Source organism: Eucyclogobius newberryi, unplaced genomic scaffold (genome assembly GCF_026437365.1).
Source record: "Eucyclogobius newberryi isolate DKJ021-1_F unplaced genomic scaffold, fEucNew1.0.hap1 SCAF_9, whole genome shotgun sequence".
Classification (NCBI taxonomy): Eukaryota; Metazoa; Chordata; class Actinopteri; order Gobiiformes; family Gobiidae; genus Eucyclogobius; species Eucyclogobius newberryi.
In genome coordinates, this window is record NW_027316532.1 from 7,000,091 (window position 1) to 7,019,378 (window position 19,288).

General features: G+C 42.5%; 1 protein-coding gene across 1 annotated transcript in view; it reads left to right on the top strand.

Annotated features, from left to right (window-relative positions):
* The window catches only part of LOC140353674 (cadherin-2-like), a 143,843-nt gene extending 127,728 nt beyond the window's left edge, over nt 1-16,115 (top strand). Inside the window, exons 14-16 of the mRNA XM_072438341.1 lie at nt 1,986-2,125; nt 7,492-7,653; nt 15,661-16,115. Coding sequence (XP_072294442.1) covers nt 1,986-2,125; nt 7,492-7,653; nt 15,661-15,867 — 509 coding nt within the window. The 3' untranslated portion in view covers nt 15,868-16,115. The remainder of the gene's footprint in view (nt 1-1,985; nt 2,126-7,491; nt 7,654-15,660) is intronic.
* The last annotated feature ends 3,173 nt before the right edge of the window (nt 16,116-19,288 follow it).

Consider the following 19,288-nt stretch of genomic DNA (forward strand, 5'->3'; position numbering starts at 1 on the left):
ACCACCTGAATTAAGTGCTTTAGACTTGGCCAATATTACATCACCTCCTTATTACACCTCCTTTCTGCTTGAATTGTCTCTTCGTACTTATATATTTTATTTTATCTAAAAACCCATGCTTTTAACTTCACCGCCTTTGCTATCGCACCAACTTATTATGCAGCCCATTCCTTTTCTACTCCAACACGCCATAAACAAGGCAGACTTTTCAAAGGGCCGGGGTGAAGACGGGAGCAGCGTGAGGGGAAGCATCTGTGCGCTGATTCAACGGTTTCATCAGCCGAACATCGCGGGCCGATCACAGAGGAGCAGGCTCTGCAGCGGGCCGTACCTGATGGGCGCTTTAAGGGGAACCACGGGTGCTTTGATTCCAGCAAACGCGAGGCAGCGAAGTGGACTGATCCTCGGGGACGCTGTCTGACGCTTGTAGGAGCAAGATCAGGGGGAGACGTGTTGATGCGGAGAAGGAAAAAAATGGGTTTAAAACAACAAGATGTTTTATGGAGGAGAAAGACGGAGGCGTTTGAGGTGTTGGATTTCAGGGAGGTGCAGTGCGTGATGTGAACTGTCAATTCTATTCATTTGTTCTGCAAGGTACGACGAGAACACTGTTAATGTGTTAATTTATCTTAAACCATTGAGCTCTTTGACGAACTGTTTCTTACTGTTGTTTACTGTCTGTTGTTTGTAAAAGCAACAGATTTGCGCAAGAAAGATATGACTCTACTGTTTAATTAAATACTGATGTAATGTTAGCTAAATAAACTTAAAATAGTAGGTTGTTTTCAGAAAGAAATAAGGTTTAGCTTATTGGTTAGCTCTATTAAACACTGTGAAAGAGCGGACTTCCTGCTGTGATCATTAGTGACATCACAGTCCTGACTTTCCCAGATAAAAAGCACAAAGATGCAAACAAGTCAAAGCCCCGACTTTGCATCTCCCGAGGGCCACGTGAACGCAACATTAGACAGGCTGCGAAATAGACAGGGGCCCGGGGCCTGCAAGCAGTTGAATTTCCGGCGGGCCCGCGGTTTGATATAGGAGGGGGCCCACCGTTGGCCGAGCGGTCTCCGTGATGTAATATGGATGAAAGCGGGTATCTGATTGGCCGCTGCGTTCGTGTTGCGTTCACGTGTCCTCGGAAATGCCCGGTCTAATTTTCGGGGCAATGTATATATGTTATAGTAGTTTATTTTGTAGGACTTGATTTCATATATTCCACAAGATCTCCTTGTGTCAAATGCTGTAAACAGTATTTATTTTATATATAAGAAACATTATTATATTGCATTAAACAGTTTTAAAGATCATGATCTCTGGTTTATATGATTCAGTATTTGTGCTCTTCATATCAAATAACAGATAAAAGTACATTAAATTGTTTTACATGCTAATAACCAGGTTTAAAACAACACATTTATCTTGTTCTTATGACGCCGCGCGTGCTTGTGGGCCCCTGAAATCAAGGTGATGCAATTCACAATACAGAACATCAAAAGTCCTCAAATACTAACTATAACCAACAAGCATAAACCCGTGAATAAACGTATTACAAAGAAGTAAAGGACTCACTTTAATAGAAAAGTTTGTTCTATTTGACTTTAGCTTAATCGTTTCATAAGCACCATCACATGTAACTTCAATTCAATCACATTCTGCAGATTTCAGCTCCGTCCAGACCGTTTCGTTTTCAAAGCTCCAAACATGTCCTCACCTTCACCCACTGTTTGCTTACACTGTCCCCAAGCCTCTCCACCAAATGTAGACTTTATGCAAATGCCGTGTGCATAGAGAATCGAGGGCTATGTGGGTATGCGATATGTCTGCTGGTTAATTCCAGCATTCCTCTGTATCATCACCCTGAAAAATCACACTGTTTTGTTTGCAGAAGCGCTGGCGTTCGGTTAGCGTTAGCGTTAGCCCGCAGCGTTCCTTCTTTTGCACACTTTAAATGGGCTTTTCTTATCTGTCTTCCCACGCTGCAGTGCTGGTGCTGGTGTTCGTCATGTGGATGAAGAGGCGCGACAAGGAGAGGCAGGCCAAGCAGCTCCTCATCGACCCGGAGGACGATGTAAGAGACAACATCTTGAAGTACGATGAGGAGGGAGGCGGAGAGGAGGACCAGGTATGGACAAGTACACGGAGCTGCCGAAACATCAAGCCCAATGTCATGTGATAATCAGTAGAGCTTTAAGGCGTTTGTAAGAAGAATACTTTTAATTTAAATGCAGAGTTTTGTATTTAGCATTTTGAAATCTCCATTGGTTTAACATTAGACTAATGTTCTGTGCCATTGACCGGGGAACACTAGTGTGCCTTGGGAAAAAATGTATTCACAAATGCCTAAATTACCATTTTGGAGTATCATGAGCCACTTCTGAAGCAAGTGAGAAAGTTTAACATTCATGATGGCCAAATAGACAGAGGCACAATAAAATATTTGTGGGGTTTTTTGGTAATATTTACGTGGTTGGTTGGCCGCTGATTAATTTAACCAAAAAAGTGTGCCACGACTCAAAACAGGTTGGAAAACACAGCTCTTTTCTTGTATAGGTATCCAACGTAAAAAGATGTGGTCCAAGGATCGACCCTTGCAGACTCCTTGGTTTAATTAAAGTAATGAATTAGATTTCACACTGAAAATCAATACTGAAATAATTTTGTGACCAACACAATAAATATCTCCCAGTTTAGGCAAGGCAAGGCAAGTTTATTTGTGGAGCACAATTCATAAACAAGATAATTCAAAGTGCTTCACACAACAGGAAATAAATGCATTAAAATCACAAAGACATGACAGAAATCACAAAACGGTTTAAGACATAAAAGTCTCACATCTTCCGGATGTGAGACTTCCAGATTTCAGCTACATAAAACTGAAATGCAGATTCCCCATGTTTAGTCCTGACTCTGGCACCAGCAGGAGGCCGGTCCATGTTTAGTCCTGACTCTGGGCACCAGCAGGAGGCCGGTCCATGTTTAGTCCTGACTCTGGACACCAGCAGGAGGCCGGTCCATGTTTAGTCCTGACTCTGGCACCAGCAGGAGGCCGGTCCATGTTTAGTCCTGACTCTGGCACCAGCAGGAGGCCGGTCCATGTTTAGTCCTGACTCTGGCACCAGCAGGAGGCCGGTCCATGTTTAGTCCTGACTCTGGCACCTGCAGGAGGCCGGTCCATGTTTAGTCCTGACTCTGGCACCAGCAGGAGGCCGGTCCATGTTTAGTCCTGACTCTGGCACCTGCAGGAGGCCGGTCCATGTTTAGTCCTGACTCTGGCACCAGCAGGAGGCCGGTCCATGTTTAGTCCTGACTCTGGGCACCAGCAGGAGGCCGGTCCATGTTTAGTCCTGACTCTGGACACCAGCAGGAGGCCAGTCCATGTTTAGTCCTGACTCTGGCACCAGCAGGAGGCCGGTCCATGTTTAGTCCTGACTCTAGCACCAGCAGGAGGCCGGTCCATGTTTAGTCCTGACTCTGGCACCAGCAGGAGGCCGGTCCATGTTTAGTCCTGACTCTGGCACCAGCAGGAGGCCGGTCCATGTTTAGTCCTGACTCTGGCACCAGCAGGAGGCCGGTCCATGTTTAGTCCTGACTCTGGCACCAGCAGGAGGCCGGTCCATGTTTAGTCCTGACTCTAGCACCAGCAGGAGGCCGGTCCATGTTTAGTCCTGACTCTGGCACCAGCAGGAGGCCGGTCCATGTTTAGTCCTGACTCTGGGCACCAGCAGGAGGCCGGTCCATGTTTAGTCCTGACTCTGGCACCAGCAGGAGGCCGGTCCATGTATAATCCTGACTCTGGGCACCAGCAGGAGGCCGGTCCATGTTTAGTCCTGACTCTGGCACCAGTAGGAGGCCGGTCCATGTTTAGTCCTGACTCTGGCACCAGCAGGAGGCCAGTCCATGTTTAGTCCTGACTCTGGCACCAGCAGGAGGCCGGCCCATGTTTAGTCCTGACTCTGGCACCAGCAGGAGGCCGGTCCATGTTTAGTCCTGACTCTGGCACCAGCAGGAGGCCGGTCCATGTTTAGTCCTGACTCTGGGCACCAGCAGGAGGCCGGTCCATGTTTAGTCCTGACTCTGGCACCAGCAGGAGGCCGGTCCATGTTTAGTCCTGACTCTGGGCACCAGCAGGAGGCCGGTCCATGTTTAGTCCTGACTCTGGACACCAGCAGGAGGCCGGTCCATGTTTAGTCCTGACTCTGGCACCAGCAGGAGGCCGGTCCATGTTTAGTCCTGACTCTGGCACCAGCAGGAGGCCGGTCCATGTTTAGTCCTGACTCTGGCACCAGCAGGAGGCCGGTCCATGTTTAGTCCTGACTCTGGCACCTGCAGGAGGCCGGTCCATGTTTAGTCCTGACTCTGGCACCAGCAGGAGGCCGGTCCATGTTTAGTCCTGACTCTGGCACCTGCAGGAGGCCGGTCCATGTTTAGTCCTGACTCTGGCACCAGCAGGAGGCCGGTCCATGTTTAGTCCTGACTCTGGGCACCAGCAGGAGGCCGGTCCATGTTTAGTCCTGACTCTGGACACCAGCAGGAGGCCAGTCCATGTTTAGTCCTGACTCTGGCACCAGCAGGAGGCCGGTCCATGTTTAGTCCTGACTCTAGCACCAGCAGGAGGCCGGTCCATGTTTAGTCCTGACTCTGGCACCAGCAGGAGGCCGGTCCATGTTTAGTCCTGACTCTGGCACCAGCAGGAGGCCGGTCCATGTTTAGTCCTGACTCTGGCACCAGCAGGAGGCCGGTCCATGTTTAGTCCTGACTCTGGCACCAGCAGGAGGCCGGTCCATGTTTAGTCCTGACTCTAGCACCAGCAGGAGGCCGGTCCATGTTTAGTCCTGACTCTGGCACCAGCAGGAGGCCGGTCCATGTTTAGTCCTGACTCTGGGCACCAGCAGGAGGCCGGTCCATGTTTAGTCCTGACTCTGGCACCAGCAGGAGGCCGGTCCATGTATAATCCTGACTCTGGGCACCAGCAGGAGGCCGGTCCATGTTTAGTCCTGACTCTGGCACCAGTAGGAGGCCGGTCCATGTTTAGTCCTGACTCTGGCACCAGCAGGAGGCCAGTCCATGTTTAGTCCTGACTCTGGCACCAGCAGGAGGCCGGCCCATGTTTAGTCCTGACTCTGGCACCAGCAGGAGGCCGGTCCATGTTTAGTCCTGACTCTGGCACCAGCAGGAGGCCGGTCCATGTTTAGTCCTGACTCTGGGCACCAGCAGGAGGCCGGTCCATGTTTAGTCCTGACTCTGGCACCAGCAGGAGGCCGGTCCATGTTTAGTCCTGACTCTGGCACCAGCAGGAGGCCGGTCCATGTTTAGTCCTGACTCTGGCACCAGCAGGAGGCCGGTCCATGTTTAGTCCTGACTCTGGCACCAGCAGGAGGCCGGTCCATGTTTAGTCCTGACTCTGGCACCAGCAGGAGGCCGGTCCATGTTTAGTCCTGACTCTGGCACCAGCAGGAGGCCGGTCCATGTTTAGTCCTGACTCTAGCACCAGCAGGAGGCCGGTCCATGTTTAGTCCTGACTCTGGCACCAGCAGGAGGCCGGTCCATGTTTAGTCCTGACTCTGAGCACCAGCAGGAGGCCGGTTCATGTTTAGTCCTGACTCTGGCACCAGCAGTAGGTAAAGAGTCATATTTTTGAAGAAACCCTACTTTATGACTATGAATTACTTTTACTCAATCAACAATACTTAAAATATGACAGTTACAGTAGATCTCAATGTCTTTGCTTTAATGCATTTACAATGGGGGGGATTGTATTATAAACATCGCAAACTATGAACAACCGGGTCTGTTTTGGAAACTGACAACCGACTGAAGTTTAGAGATGAAAGAAAATGACTTATTATAACTTAAACACTGGTCTCTGATGCTGGATCAGAGGGTTAACCTCCTCTGCAGAAAGAGGCGCCACAGTTGGTTCTCACACAGAAAGCAATGAATCCTGTTTGCAGCTCCTCTTTTGTAGTGGTCTTAATCTGGCCTGGGGGCCGGATGATTGAGCAGTGCAAGGAAACTGGACTAGTTTAGTTTGAAGGAAGCGCTCCGATTGGCTGGGGCTTTGTTTGTGTCCATGGCCTCTTCCACAGTGTTGTGGGGAACCTATAAAACAGGGCTATTCAACATAAGGCGCTCTAAGCTTTTAATCCGGCCCACGGCCCATCTTCCAAATATTGATACTAAATAAAAATCATGTTTACTGGTTTCATCCTGGGTTAGCACTGGTTTACCACCTGGTTTGGTCTTGGTTTAGTCCTTATTTAATTCAGTCTTGATTAGTACTAGTTCAGTTCTACTTTAATCCTGGTTCAGTAATGGATGGTCCTTGACCCTCTGAAAAATCCGGCCCTCAAGAAAATAAAGTTGAATTGCTTTGCTATAGAAGATGTGGCTGAGGGCCAACTTCATTCCATCTAATCTATAATATACTTAGATACACTTAAGTCAGGTTTTGACAATGAAACAAATTGATTTAAGCAGGCCAACCTTCTCCAAAGCGGCATTACCCTGTTTTCAAACCCCAAAAGGAGGAAACATGTAATTCAAAGTCCATAGAGTTGTATTTTGGGCTAATTTGAAAATACTATTAAAAACTTATTTCTTTAACAAATGATGTTCATTTCACATGATGGCGACGTTTACATGAAATGCTCCATTACATTTCAGATTTACATCCTCTGTCTCTCCACATTGTGTCTAAAGCTAAACGAGAACAACGAGTCAACAAGAGTCAGTATTTACTGGACCGTGTAAATAGCCCCAAGAGCCTGTGGACTTTTAAATGTATCAAATCATAAATGTTTTTCAGCTTATTTTAGTGTGCTTCTTCTCTCAAATGTTAATGCTCCTGAAGATAACATATTTTAAAGTGATATATATTGCTACAGAAAATATGAACAGTAAACAATCAAATTGCTTTATGTCACTGACACAAAAACAAAAAAGCAGGATTATTCCAGAAAACCCTTTTCTAAATGTACAATATCATCAAAAAACATGCTGCACTAAATGAAAAACTCACATGTAGTTCATTTGTATCTATGGTGAGTCTTTGGAGTTACTTTTTCGACTTTCTACTACTCTCCAGCCCAAAAAATAAGAGCCCATCTATTATTTATTTATGTATTATTATAACACATAAGGCCCTGCGACGAGTTGGCCACTGTCCAGGGTGTACCCCGCCTAAGGCTCGAAGTCACTGGGATAGGCTCCAGTCACCCGCGACCCCGAAAGGGAACAAGCGGTAGAAAATGGATGGAACACATAAGGTCATTGGAAGTGGACATTGTGAATTTCCTATAAGTGATCTGTTCTTCTGTATCTACCTCTGTATCTTCCTGCGTTGCACCAATGAAATTTCCCCATGTGGGACAATAAAGGAATATCTTATCTTAACTTATCTTGATTTTTTAAAAATGTAAAACAGAAATTGCGAATTTAATCACAGTTGCAATACTAATTCTGTTTGTTTGTTTGTGTGTCGTTTACCAGGACTACGACCTGAGCCAGCTGCAGCAGCCGGACGCACTGGAGCCGGACTGTGTGAAGGTGGGCATCAGGCGGATGGACGAGAGGCCCCTGCACCACGACCACCAGTACCCCATACGCTCAGCAGCCCCTCACCCCGGAGACATCGGAGACTTCATACATGAGGTGAACACGCTGACGCACTTCGATTGTATGAATACAGTTACTGGCCGTAGGTCATGGATGTCCAATAGGCGGCCTGCGGGCCAAACTTGGACCGTTGTCTACATTTGTCTCGACAGCGCTCTCTTATTCTCCTAATCTCCAAATACATATTCCCTATTTTTTGTATAAGTTGTATGTAGTAAACTGGTTAGAGAAGAAGATAATAAAAACATGCTTATGTGTGGACCCTGCATTTCGGCCCTCAGGGAAATGTTTTTCCAAAGTTCTGGTGTAGGTTGTTCTGCTGAGCTTTTTAGGAAGTGGCAGAGAAACTGTTGGAGGTGAAACCCTTTTGAGACTGCAGCTCGGAGGAAGTGATGCATCACACAAGCTGAAAAACAAACTGTCTTCACCGAGAGCACCACAAATCCTTGCTCTCCTCCTCACTTCTGCGTCCTAGCGTTCCCTCTCCCTTCTCTCCTCCATTTTTTCCTCCATCACTGTGAATCTTGTGAACACTTAGAAATTATTAAAAGTTTATATAAATTGGTTGTGTTGATCTTTTTCTATCGCTGTTCCATCGTTCTCATTTGGAACCATGAATCTCATTGATAAAATATACATCCATTTTCTTCATTGGCCAGTATTGTTAAATATCACTGGTACTTCCATAAAGTACATAACAACACAAGCTTTCTACGTAAATAAATTAAAATCTGAAATAATAGAACTATTCGGGTAAATATATGACCGATGTGCGCTGTCTGCATCTAATTATGCAGCATTTTATTCACCGCGAAGCAGGAAGTGCACTGTTAGCATGCTAATGTTTGGTACTTTCACTGTGACGGTAAGACTCGCTCCGGCCTCTGCATTAATTCCAAAAATGCAACTTGTATTCCATTTTATTTTCCTCAGATATTTATATTTGCTTCCAAAAACAAATAATGAAGCAATTGCCGGTGCATTTGAGCATATACTGTAAAAAATGTTGGTAGTTCGGTGATTTTCTTTTTAAAAAAACTACTATATTGTTCTCTGCAAAATGACAAAACACTTATCAAGATTGAAATTGATTAATAACTATTTAAAAAAGTAAAAATGGCTTTCAGTATTCATTTCCTGAACAGACACAGACAATGGAAATTACTCTGACTGAATCCAATTTGATTAGCTGCACTGCCCTAGTTGAATTCCACATTAGCATTATTTCCTCTCTCTCACTCCTCTTCTCTCTCTCACTCCTCCCTCTCTTCTATCCCCTCTTCTCTGCTTTAAGCCATCAAAGCATGATGTGCAAGTGTCCCTTTACCTCCGCGCTGCAGGATTTAGGGATCGCACACTTCACACAGGTTTCTCTTTGAATGCAGCACTCCCACAGAATAATACGATTTAACGCGATAGCAACATCATATCCTGTCTGCACCCGGCTCAGGAAGTTTCTCCAAAGTTCCCCACTGGTTTAAGCCGCTGTGGGTAGAGTCCGCAAAAATATGTAGCCATCGAATAAAAATAGTGTTGTTTAGACATTTTAGTTCTTTGCTTGTGGTACAAACTGTTCTGTTGAGATAGAAGAACTGTTGAACTTTGCAAACTTTTAATGAAATTGTTAGCATTAGTAACACAGCTTTTTCAGTTCTGATATAATCTTTTTGACTTCTAAGGCCTTACTTTTATTTATTTTAGGTATGTCATGCAGTAAAATAACTATTTGTGGATTTTTGTTTTTTGAGCTTTAGTGTGATCACCTTTCCATTTAAAAAAGGACATTTTGTTGGCTAAGGACCATGTGCAACTTATTTTTGTTGATCAGAATCATGTGGAAGCAAGTTGTTTGTCAAGGTAAAACATAAACTAAGAGTAAAAAAGGGACTTATTAGTCTGAGCTAACAGTTCAAACAGAAACATGTTCCTCACTCATGGTTCAACATCATGTTCTGTTCCTTTTAAAGACACATGATGCAATCCTTATATTGTTATTGGCCTTTGAAGTCGCTCTTATACTTTAGCATTGAAAACCACACATTACTTTCAGGCGATCCCTCATCTGTATTTAGCATTAGCACACCATCTACTGGCAGCAAAGGGAATTACCATGGGGCAAAGAACAAAAGCTAGCTTGCCCCGACATGCTAATGTAAGCATGCAGTTGTTTTGACCAGCCTGGTGATGATTTATTAAATTAAAAAACACTAAGAGTTGTTCTACCTATAATGTTCTGTGATCAGTGTTTTCTGAGGCTCGGAGGGAGATTAAATAGTGTGATTGAAGCTAAAATCAACTTCAAATAGGTTTTAATGGTGAAACAATGTTATGGTTGAAAGCTAAAAAATAATGTAGATTTTCATGAAACACAGTAAAACAGCATTAGATAGATTCAAGTTCAAACATTGTGAGATTGTAAATACTCTTATAGAATGGCAACTGAACTGATAATCTGATAATTGATGCAGTCATTTTTCTACTTTGAACCTCGGTATGTCACTATAACAAATTTCAATGTGCGCTATATTGCTACGGAAAAATATCACGATAAATGCCACAGACGCAATAACCAAAATGCTGGATAATCCTGATATAATATTGTAATGAAAACATGAGCTGCAATAAAGAAAGAAATAGCAGAATTAAACGTTACTATGACTGTACATCTGAAATCTTACTACAAAAGAAATTACTGCAAAATCTATACATGCTAATTATTGAGCCCCAAAGAATATTATGTACTATAAGTAATTCTTTTAATCCAGCATCTACATCCTTGTTATCATGCAGAGATCTGTACATGCAAATGAAACCTATGGAAATGTATCTGTAAACCTCACACAAATGTATTCTGTACTAACGAGAAGTCCAGTGTTATTCCTACGCAGACCTGACCCGGTATGTGCGGAGCTAACTCTTTAACAGCGCACCGCTAACCTGCACGCTGAGGTCACCATGCGTTCCTAGCATTTGTCGTCCTCCTTCTAACCCGGGCTTGAACCACTTAATTGAAATTCACTTTCCACCGCTGACAGCCTTAGCTCCGCTCCTCCTACACTTAATCAGATCACATTTTTGCACCGCGCCCGATAACTGGCTGCTGTCTGGAGAGCGAGAGAGAAAGAGAAGGACCCCAAGGCGGGAAGAAGCAGGATGGCCGCCCCGCCTCTTCCTGTCAGCCTGCGTACTGTGTGTGTGTGTGTGTGTGTGTGTGTTTATGAAGCCATCTGCCAAAGAGTGCTCTGAATAACGAGGGGGACTGTCAGACTCGCCACTGGCTGATCCAGACATCTTAATCCTGCACACACCCGCACCACAGAACTCTACCTCCTCACTCTCCATCCCTCTATATTTTCTGTTTTTCTCTCCCTTTTTGCGCTACCATGACCTGCTTCTCCATCTCTTTTTGTTTCTTCTTTGTTCCTTTGTTTCTTGTCTATCTCTCTCTGTATCTATATCTCTTTCTGTGCTTCCTCCTTTCTCCCTCTGAGTCTCTCTATATTCCTTTCCTTCTCCCTCTTTAAAAATATATATTTCTTTTGTTTTATATCTCTCTCTCTTTCTCGAAACACATTGACATTATTGCAAAATGAAATGGAATTTTGACAACTGGACAAGTACGAATGAAGTTTTGCCACTCATCCAAGTAGCTTCTTCAGTTCCTCTGATAAGATTCTGTTGGTACTTCACTGCATTATAACTGTCTAAAGAGAGAAAATAAATCAAATGAAACTATAATGCTATTCAGAGTATGCTGTTTAGAGTCACATGAACGATTATGCTGAATATGACTCAGATGACAGTTCACGCCTCAGAATAGTTATATAGACTTTCCAGACTATAGACTATAGACTATAGACTATAGACTATAGACTATAGACTATAGACTATACCATTCCAGTTCTGCAAATGCTTGCGTTTTATACTCGTAATAGCCGACTTGAGTCAGAAATCGTAAGGGCAACACGTACAATCATACTACTTGCACTGCAGCGGTGAAATGCCCCGGATTTGAGCTCAACGTTCCTGGTGCTCCGGTTCAAAGAAGTGAATGTCCAGGTCAGCGCCTCTGTCCGGTCCGGTGGGGCTCTTGACATTTTGGACAGCAGTTCTGAGTCCTCTTTCCAACGGAGTCACCACGGTTCACTGGGCTACTTTCTGTGGACGCTGTGTTTTTCCTATGCAATAGGCTTTACTCCACCGTTCCTATAGTAACACTGCTGGATTATGCCTAATCCTATAGCCGACATCGTCAAAGTCTCGGCGGATCGCTGGACCGTAAATTCTGCTTTTCTTGGAGATGTAGCAAAGCGTGGGCGCCGGCACTGTCATGTGGAAAGCTCCCTCCAAAATGGCTGTGTCCATTTAAAAAAACAGCTGGGGGTGAACCACGGGGCTTAGCGGAGATTTCAATGGTTTTCTCTGACTGGGGTGATGAGTGGAGAACTTCAGGGATTAGAGTTGGACATAGAGATAACATGAACGCTGTCTGTTATATTTTGTTGTTTTAATGGACAGAGAAAATCCTCAATGCATCCTTTTCTTCAACATGTTCTATTGCTAACAAAGTCGGATATTCCTCTAAACCAGAGGTCACAAACCTTTTTAGGGCCGAGGGCTACTTTATGAGCACTGAATTCAATTAGCCTAACTGGGCCTATAATTACATTCATAACCTGTGAGTAAATATTTGATTTATCGGGGGCATGTATGTGTATTAATCATGTATTTTTGAATTTGAAAACCCAATCTTAATTCACATTTGAAACCAGTGAGTGAAAAGAACAAAACAACAAAAAATTAAAAAGAATATCATGAAATAAGAGTTTTGTTTTAAATCTAGCACCAACTCATTCAATGAGTGAATTAATGTTATTGTCAAAATATACCAAAAATATAGAGGATTTAACTTTTCCAACAGTTTCTCCTCCTGTGGCTCTGTTTGGACCTGGTTCATTCCTGTGCGAGTCCTGATTTCAACTTCAGCCCTGCAGGAGTTAGACCTGGTTTAGTTCTGGGGTGGTCCTGGTCTGATAGTGGTCCTGTCCTGCACTGACAGCTCCTCCTCTGCTCGCTGTCACTCCTGACCTTCTCAAAGGTGTTGCGCATTATTTGTCTCCTTTCTGCTTGTCTTTAAATTAATACATTGCTAATCCAAACACATAGCGCTGCAGATCCAGTGTTGGTCACGCACTTTTCGCGTCACTTTCAGTTTGGAGTCTTTAGCGGCTTGTAACTAAGGGACGCCGCATGGGTGACCCCTGTTCTAATTATTATAGTAGAGTAGAGTAATAGTAGTTGTTTTTGTTTTAGCAGCAGTTGTAGTAGTAGATGATGTTGTTGTTGTTGTTGTTGTTGTTGTTGTTGTTGTTGTTGTTGTTGTTGTTGTTGTTGCAGTAGTAGCAGTTTTTGTTGTAGTAGTTGTATTAGTAGTAGTTTTTGTTGTTGTAGTTGACAAAGCAGAATTTGTTGGTTTCAGAGGAAAGATAGGTACGCTTTGGAGGAAAGATAAATCCGCAAAACCACTTTGAACCAGCCCCACACAGGGACTACAGGCTTCTCACATTCAATCTAACAAGTCGTCTAAAGTTTCATGGATCTATCATACTATCAGAGTTTAGACTGCGACGCTGAGTGAAAACATGAGGCAGCCCTGATCAGCGCTAGACACGCTAATATGGACAGCAAAGGAGTTTGTCTTGAGTCGCTGCTGTGATGACTGTTCTGTGCAGCACGTGTTTCACCGTGACACGTGACCTTATCAGCCCGGAGCAGAACGGGGACCACTGGACTCCTCCGCTAACTTTAATTCATCGTTTTCACTATTATCAGTCACTGAGTTCACTTGTGGTCTGCGTCATGTTAAAGGAACATCACGGGGGCCACACCTTTCCCTGTGAAAACCCCCACACTAACCTGAAACCTGTAGAATTAATCAAAAGAACTATCAGGAAATAAAACAACTTTTGTGGGAAAAATGAAAGTTGGTCCAGCATTTATAAAACCTGACAGGCCATTGTAAGATTACTGAATTTAAAAACAGGCACATGTTGCATTATAAACACTTATAAAGAATCACAATTTGTTTGGTTTAAGTGCATACATTTATGCTATAATTTAAAATAGTGCATTTTTGAAGTAAAAACCCCAAACTAAACTGTAAAACCAAGATCAAACCAGCATCATACCAGCATCATACAAGGATCAAACCAGGATCAAACCAGGATCAAACCAGGATCAAACCAGGATCAAACCAGGATCAAACCAGCATCATACCTGCATCATACCAGGATCAAACCAGGATCAAACCAGGATCAAACCAGGATCAAACCAGGATCAAACCAGGATCAAACCAGGATCAAACCAGCATCATACCAGGATCAAACCAGGATCAAACCAGGATCAAACCAGCATCATACCTGCATCATACCAGGATCAAACCAGGATCAAACCAGGATCAAACCAGGATCAAACCAGGATCAAACCAGGATCAAACCAGGATCAAACCAGCATCATACCTGCATCATACCAGGATCAAACCAGGATCAAACCAGGATCAAACCAGGATCAAACCAGGATCAAACCAGGATCAAACCAGCATCATACCAGGATCAAACCAGGATCAAACCAGGATCAAACCAGGATCAAACCAGGATCATACCAGGATCATACCAGGATCAAACCAGGATCAAACCAGGATCAAACCAGAATGGCCTATTTCCTTGTTATATATTTGTTAGAACACATTTTTACCAGTTTAGCCCATAATACTGATTAGTTATGACCACCCATACTAACAACACCCGACTTTTCATGTTAAAGGTTGAATGTTTCAAGTCTCACATTGGTAGATTTGAAAGCCAAAATGTACAAAGCGGATACTTTGGCAGATTTTGGTTCTTTTTAAGTATTGTTTAGTCCCGAGTGAAAGAGACAAAGCCGCGCCAAATATTCATTTGCCGTAATGAAAACATTCCTTTCATGTTCTTATCAATGCGAGTGATTTAATTGAAGCCTGCACCACACACTGACGGAGAGAGAAGACAAAAGAGACAAGGACACTTCCAATAGACGTACTTTCCGCTGTGCCTGGGATGTCAAACACTTCTCTACATATCTGCCAAGAGTTAGATGAACTTCTCGAATAAATTACAGTATATACTTTGAATTAAAATGCTGTATGCTTTCAAAGTTGTTTTTATAGTTTACAATACATTCGCGGTCTATACATTCAATAATGTTTTTTTTTTCATAAAGGCTCATTCAATATCCAAAACATTCTTACATTTTTTTTTTACTTAGACAGATTTCAAGATTTAGCTCAGTTTATTACACTTTATCCGGATTGTCGCTTTAATTTATTCATATGACTTGTGTTGTCTTTCCAAAAAAAAGTAAATATGGCTTTTAGTAACAATTAGTAACTCGGTTTTCGAGCAGAATAGGTTCATACGTTTTTTATGAACCTATTCTGCTCGACAAAACAAGTTTTTACTGACAGAGGATTGCCTGTGGACCCTTGATTCAAAAACCCCTCTCAAAAAATTGACGATTTCACATGACTCAATCTGTCAATCTTTCGATTAATTGCCCAGCTCTACTACTATGTAATAACCTTATCAACAGTGGTCATCAAACTATCCTTTTTGGGCTTTTAAATCATTGCTAGACCTGTTCTGAGCATTTCTCCTGTCAAATTGCTTTTATTACAACTGTATACTTTTATTAGCATGTTTGTAATCCTCTCTGCTGCCAGTAGATGGAGTACTAACTCAATTTCTGACAATGGAATGCCTGACTGATTAAATAAAATCATTTAGTAGACACATTATTTTAGGTTCTAAAACATGAGATTCCAAAGCAGAAAGTACTCAAGAGCATTTAGAGATACCAATAACAGGAGAAATAATGCATAATATGTGTCCTTTAATTACCAGTCAAATGCAGTGGACAGGTTTGCAGTACAGGACAAAAAAAAGTACACGTTTCAGCTCCTCTACTCTCCTTTAACTCATGTTTTTCCCCCTCTGCTTCTTCATCCAGGGTCTGAAGGCTGCAGACAACGACCCCACAGCGCCCCCTTACGACTCCCTGCTGGTGTTCGATTACGAAGGCAGCGGCTCCACGGCGGGATCCCTCAGCTCCCTGCACTCCGGCTCCAGCGGCGGAGACCAAGACTATGACTACCTCGGCGACTGGGGGCCGCGCTTTCGCAAACTAGCCGATCTTTACGGAGGAGGGGACGATTAGCCCTCAAAACCGCCCGCCTACCCCTTTGTCCCATTGGCTACGGGCTGCGTGAAGGGGCGGGTCTTCATTCTGGGGACTATATAATGTTACGACGTGGAAGAAGAGGCTTTTTTTGTATGGACCACAAGACTTGAAATGAGGGGACAATGACACCACGCCCTTATCGTTGGACCGCCGTTGTCCTATTAGCTGATGGGGCAAGGCTTCATTTGGTGGACTATTTTCAATTGTTTCAGGGGCAGACCGTGGAAGAAGAGGTGCTCACAGTTCTGGCCGCCTCTTGAGAACTTGCTATGCTAAAAACACCCAGGCTTGCATTCACAGCCAGGGCTAGCATCGCATCCTGACTAGAATGAATGACGTTTGTTAGCCGCGAGCTAACACTGAGAAACAGGACAGTGCACTGACGGGTGGATATTACTGAAGGGAAGAAGCCAGTGGTGGTTGGGAAATGTTAGGGAATTAGCCTTAAGAGGTGGAAGAAATTGTCAACAAGTTAAGCTAACCCTAATTCAGGACACAATTTTCATTAGAGCTCGAAGGTCTTTATTATCACCAACACTACCCTGAACATGCACCACAGATTGAGATTGAAAATATGCAAAGTCCATTTTAAAACCATTGTTTTTGAGGCTATGCAAAATAGATGAAGGCTAGTACTAGCTTTGTAGCATCTGCTAATTGTTAGCCACTTTGTTAACATAATGAAAACGGATAATGACACGTGATTATTGGACTCTGACGCATAGTTTTATTTATTTTTCTCAACTGTACCAATTAATACAATGCATTTCCCCCCCATTGACTTGAAATTCAAACCATTTTTTGGCCCCAGTGGCAAAACTGGCACTTTGCTAGTACTTAACCTAGAACTTTAAACCTGGAAAACAAATTAACACAAATTGACTATAGTTTTTTTTTACCATTTGATCTCACGCTAGTTCTGATACAGGTCAATAGCATTCAGAAAAGGTGAAATGTTGTCCAACCCTTGCTAGACCATGATTAAACTAGAACTACAACAGTTCCAAACCAAGTCAACATAAGAACTAAACCAGGACCCAACAATAACAAGTCTAAAAACATCACAGAAGATAAAACTAAATCGTGACATCGTAGAGCCAATTGAGTAACGTCTATCATCTCTTAGGGCTAATTTGCTAACCCTTTCTGACCACCCCCACCACTGCGGGCCCTTGGTAGACCTTAAGCGCTACGACAGCCATGTTACAGACTCATCTACACTTGAATCTCACAGAACAGGAGCACTGGGTTCAATCGTGCCTTTTGTACATTCTTTTTGATTGTGTTTCAGTCCCCATTGTGTACTTTGCTTTAAAGCTCCCGGCGTTTTTTGGGGGGGAGGAGATGGCCAGGAGGGGGCGCTTTGCCATGAAACGGACTATAAGCGTGTGTGTTTGTGAAAGAGTGTGAGTTCATGTTTTGTATGTATGAGGTGTGAATGGAGTATTTTAGTAAGACACTGGATGGACACGATGGGACAGCCTTGGACTATGCTACCAACGAATATATAGATATCTTCTCTGTTCAGCTCTGGGTTTTCTTTTACCAATTACACGGCGTTTTTCTAATTTCGACAAGAAACATACTAAATGGTGTTATTGCTTTGTGTACTGGCGAGGGATGCACGGTTTAAATTTTTTTGAGTCAAAAAATCTGTTAAGTAATTCAGTGTTTTGTTCTCCGCATTTTTTTTACAATTATGAACCGCGAGAGTAAACGCAGAGCAGCAGAACAGCACAACACTCCTTATAGGAAACAGAAGTGCTGCTTAACACTGTTTAGGTGTAATTATAAATTAACCGCCCTAAAATAAAGAGCCACAGTTTAAAGTTTCTTGCCGTAGCTTGTTTTGTAAGGGGGAACTTGCGCACTCTCTGGTGGTGCAGTTGTGTATTACAAATATATCCAAGCTACTAATAAATCAAAAGAATATTGTAATCATATTAAACACAAAGAAAAATACATTTTATATCAAAGAAAGCGTCATTATTAAACCAAAATGCCAAAAATAGAAACAATTTCTGATTTTCATCAATAATACACTTTATTCATACAGTAAATACTTTCTATCTAGAAGCATTTAGTCACCATGTTTCAACATTTATTTGGTAAAAATGTATTTAAAAATTCTCAATGTGCCCTGGAAAAAATTGTTAGACTTATCAAAGTACCAAAATATTAGTTGCAGTTCTATTTAAAATGTGAATTAATTTAAATCATGCAATTAACTTTTCATTATCATTATTAGGAATAGAAAAAAGGACACGTTAGTATGTACAAATAGTTTTTCTTTACCATATTGACTGATTAGTTTATTTCGAGCTTATAGCATACTGAAGGACACCTACGTTTTACAACAATTACATATTCGCATAACTTACCAACATGCAGGTGCACAAACAAGTTCATATAAAATTGCACAAACACATTTGAATGTCAATGTCCATGTTTCGAGTCAATGAGAAAAAAAACTAATAATAGATGATAATAGTTCAAAATGGAGAGGGAATAATACAAACATATAAACGCTCACCCCATTGTTCATCACAAACAAATATTAAAATGTATTAGGAGCAGTGTAAGTCAAACTTATTTGACAACATGAAATCCCATCTCTGCTGAAAATGCCCTTCTAAAGTCAGTGTGTTTGCTCATTGCATATTCTTCAAACCTGTTTGAAGAATATGATTATTTTTCTATTTCTGACCTCAAACACGCCTGGTTTACACTGGATATGCATTTGTGAGCTCAGACCTTTCCCTGCTTTGCCTGCGTAAACACGGCAACCACAGGCCACATCTCTGTGCAACGTCTCTGAAATATGAAAATTGGAAATGGAGAACAAAGATTGTTTCGACGCGCGTTAAGGACCCATTTTAGCACAATACAAGTAAACGTGGACCTGATGTAGAGCAATTTTAACAATGACAAACATTATTATTAACATTATTGATCAAATATGACCGGGGGAAATAAACTGGCTTGGTTACAGCAAAGTAATGAAATATGTTTTAGTTTCAAATGTTTGATCAACACAATAAAAAAAATTCTATCCCGACCAAAGATGATTAATCTATTTAAAAAGTATAAATCTTATACTGTTTAAAATATTTACATGAACATACTTACGTTTGAAAAGCACTTTCAGTTGAATCAGTGACCTAACGTTCTCAAAAATACCCAAATTGCAGGTTGTACGAGAATTGTACATCTATCTTACTATTACTGCTTAACTTTAAACAATGCATAATATTTGACAATTGTGGATTTTATTTCAAAGTCTAGATATTATGGTCATTAGTTATAAACATATATTTGTAGGCTTGATGCGTAAAGGATTCAATGCAGTGTAAAAGTCGTGATCCAGCTTCCAAAATCCTTCCACATAATGCAAATG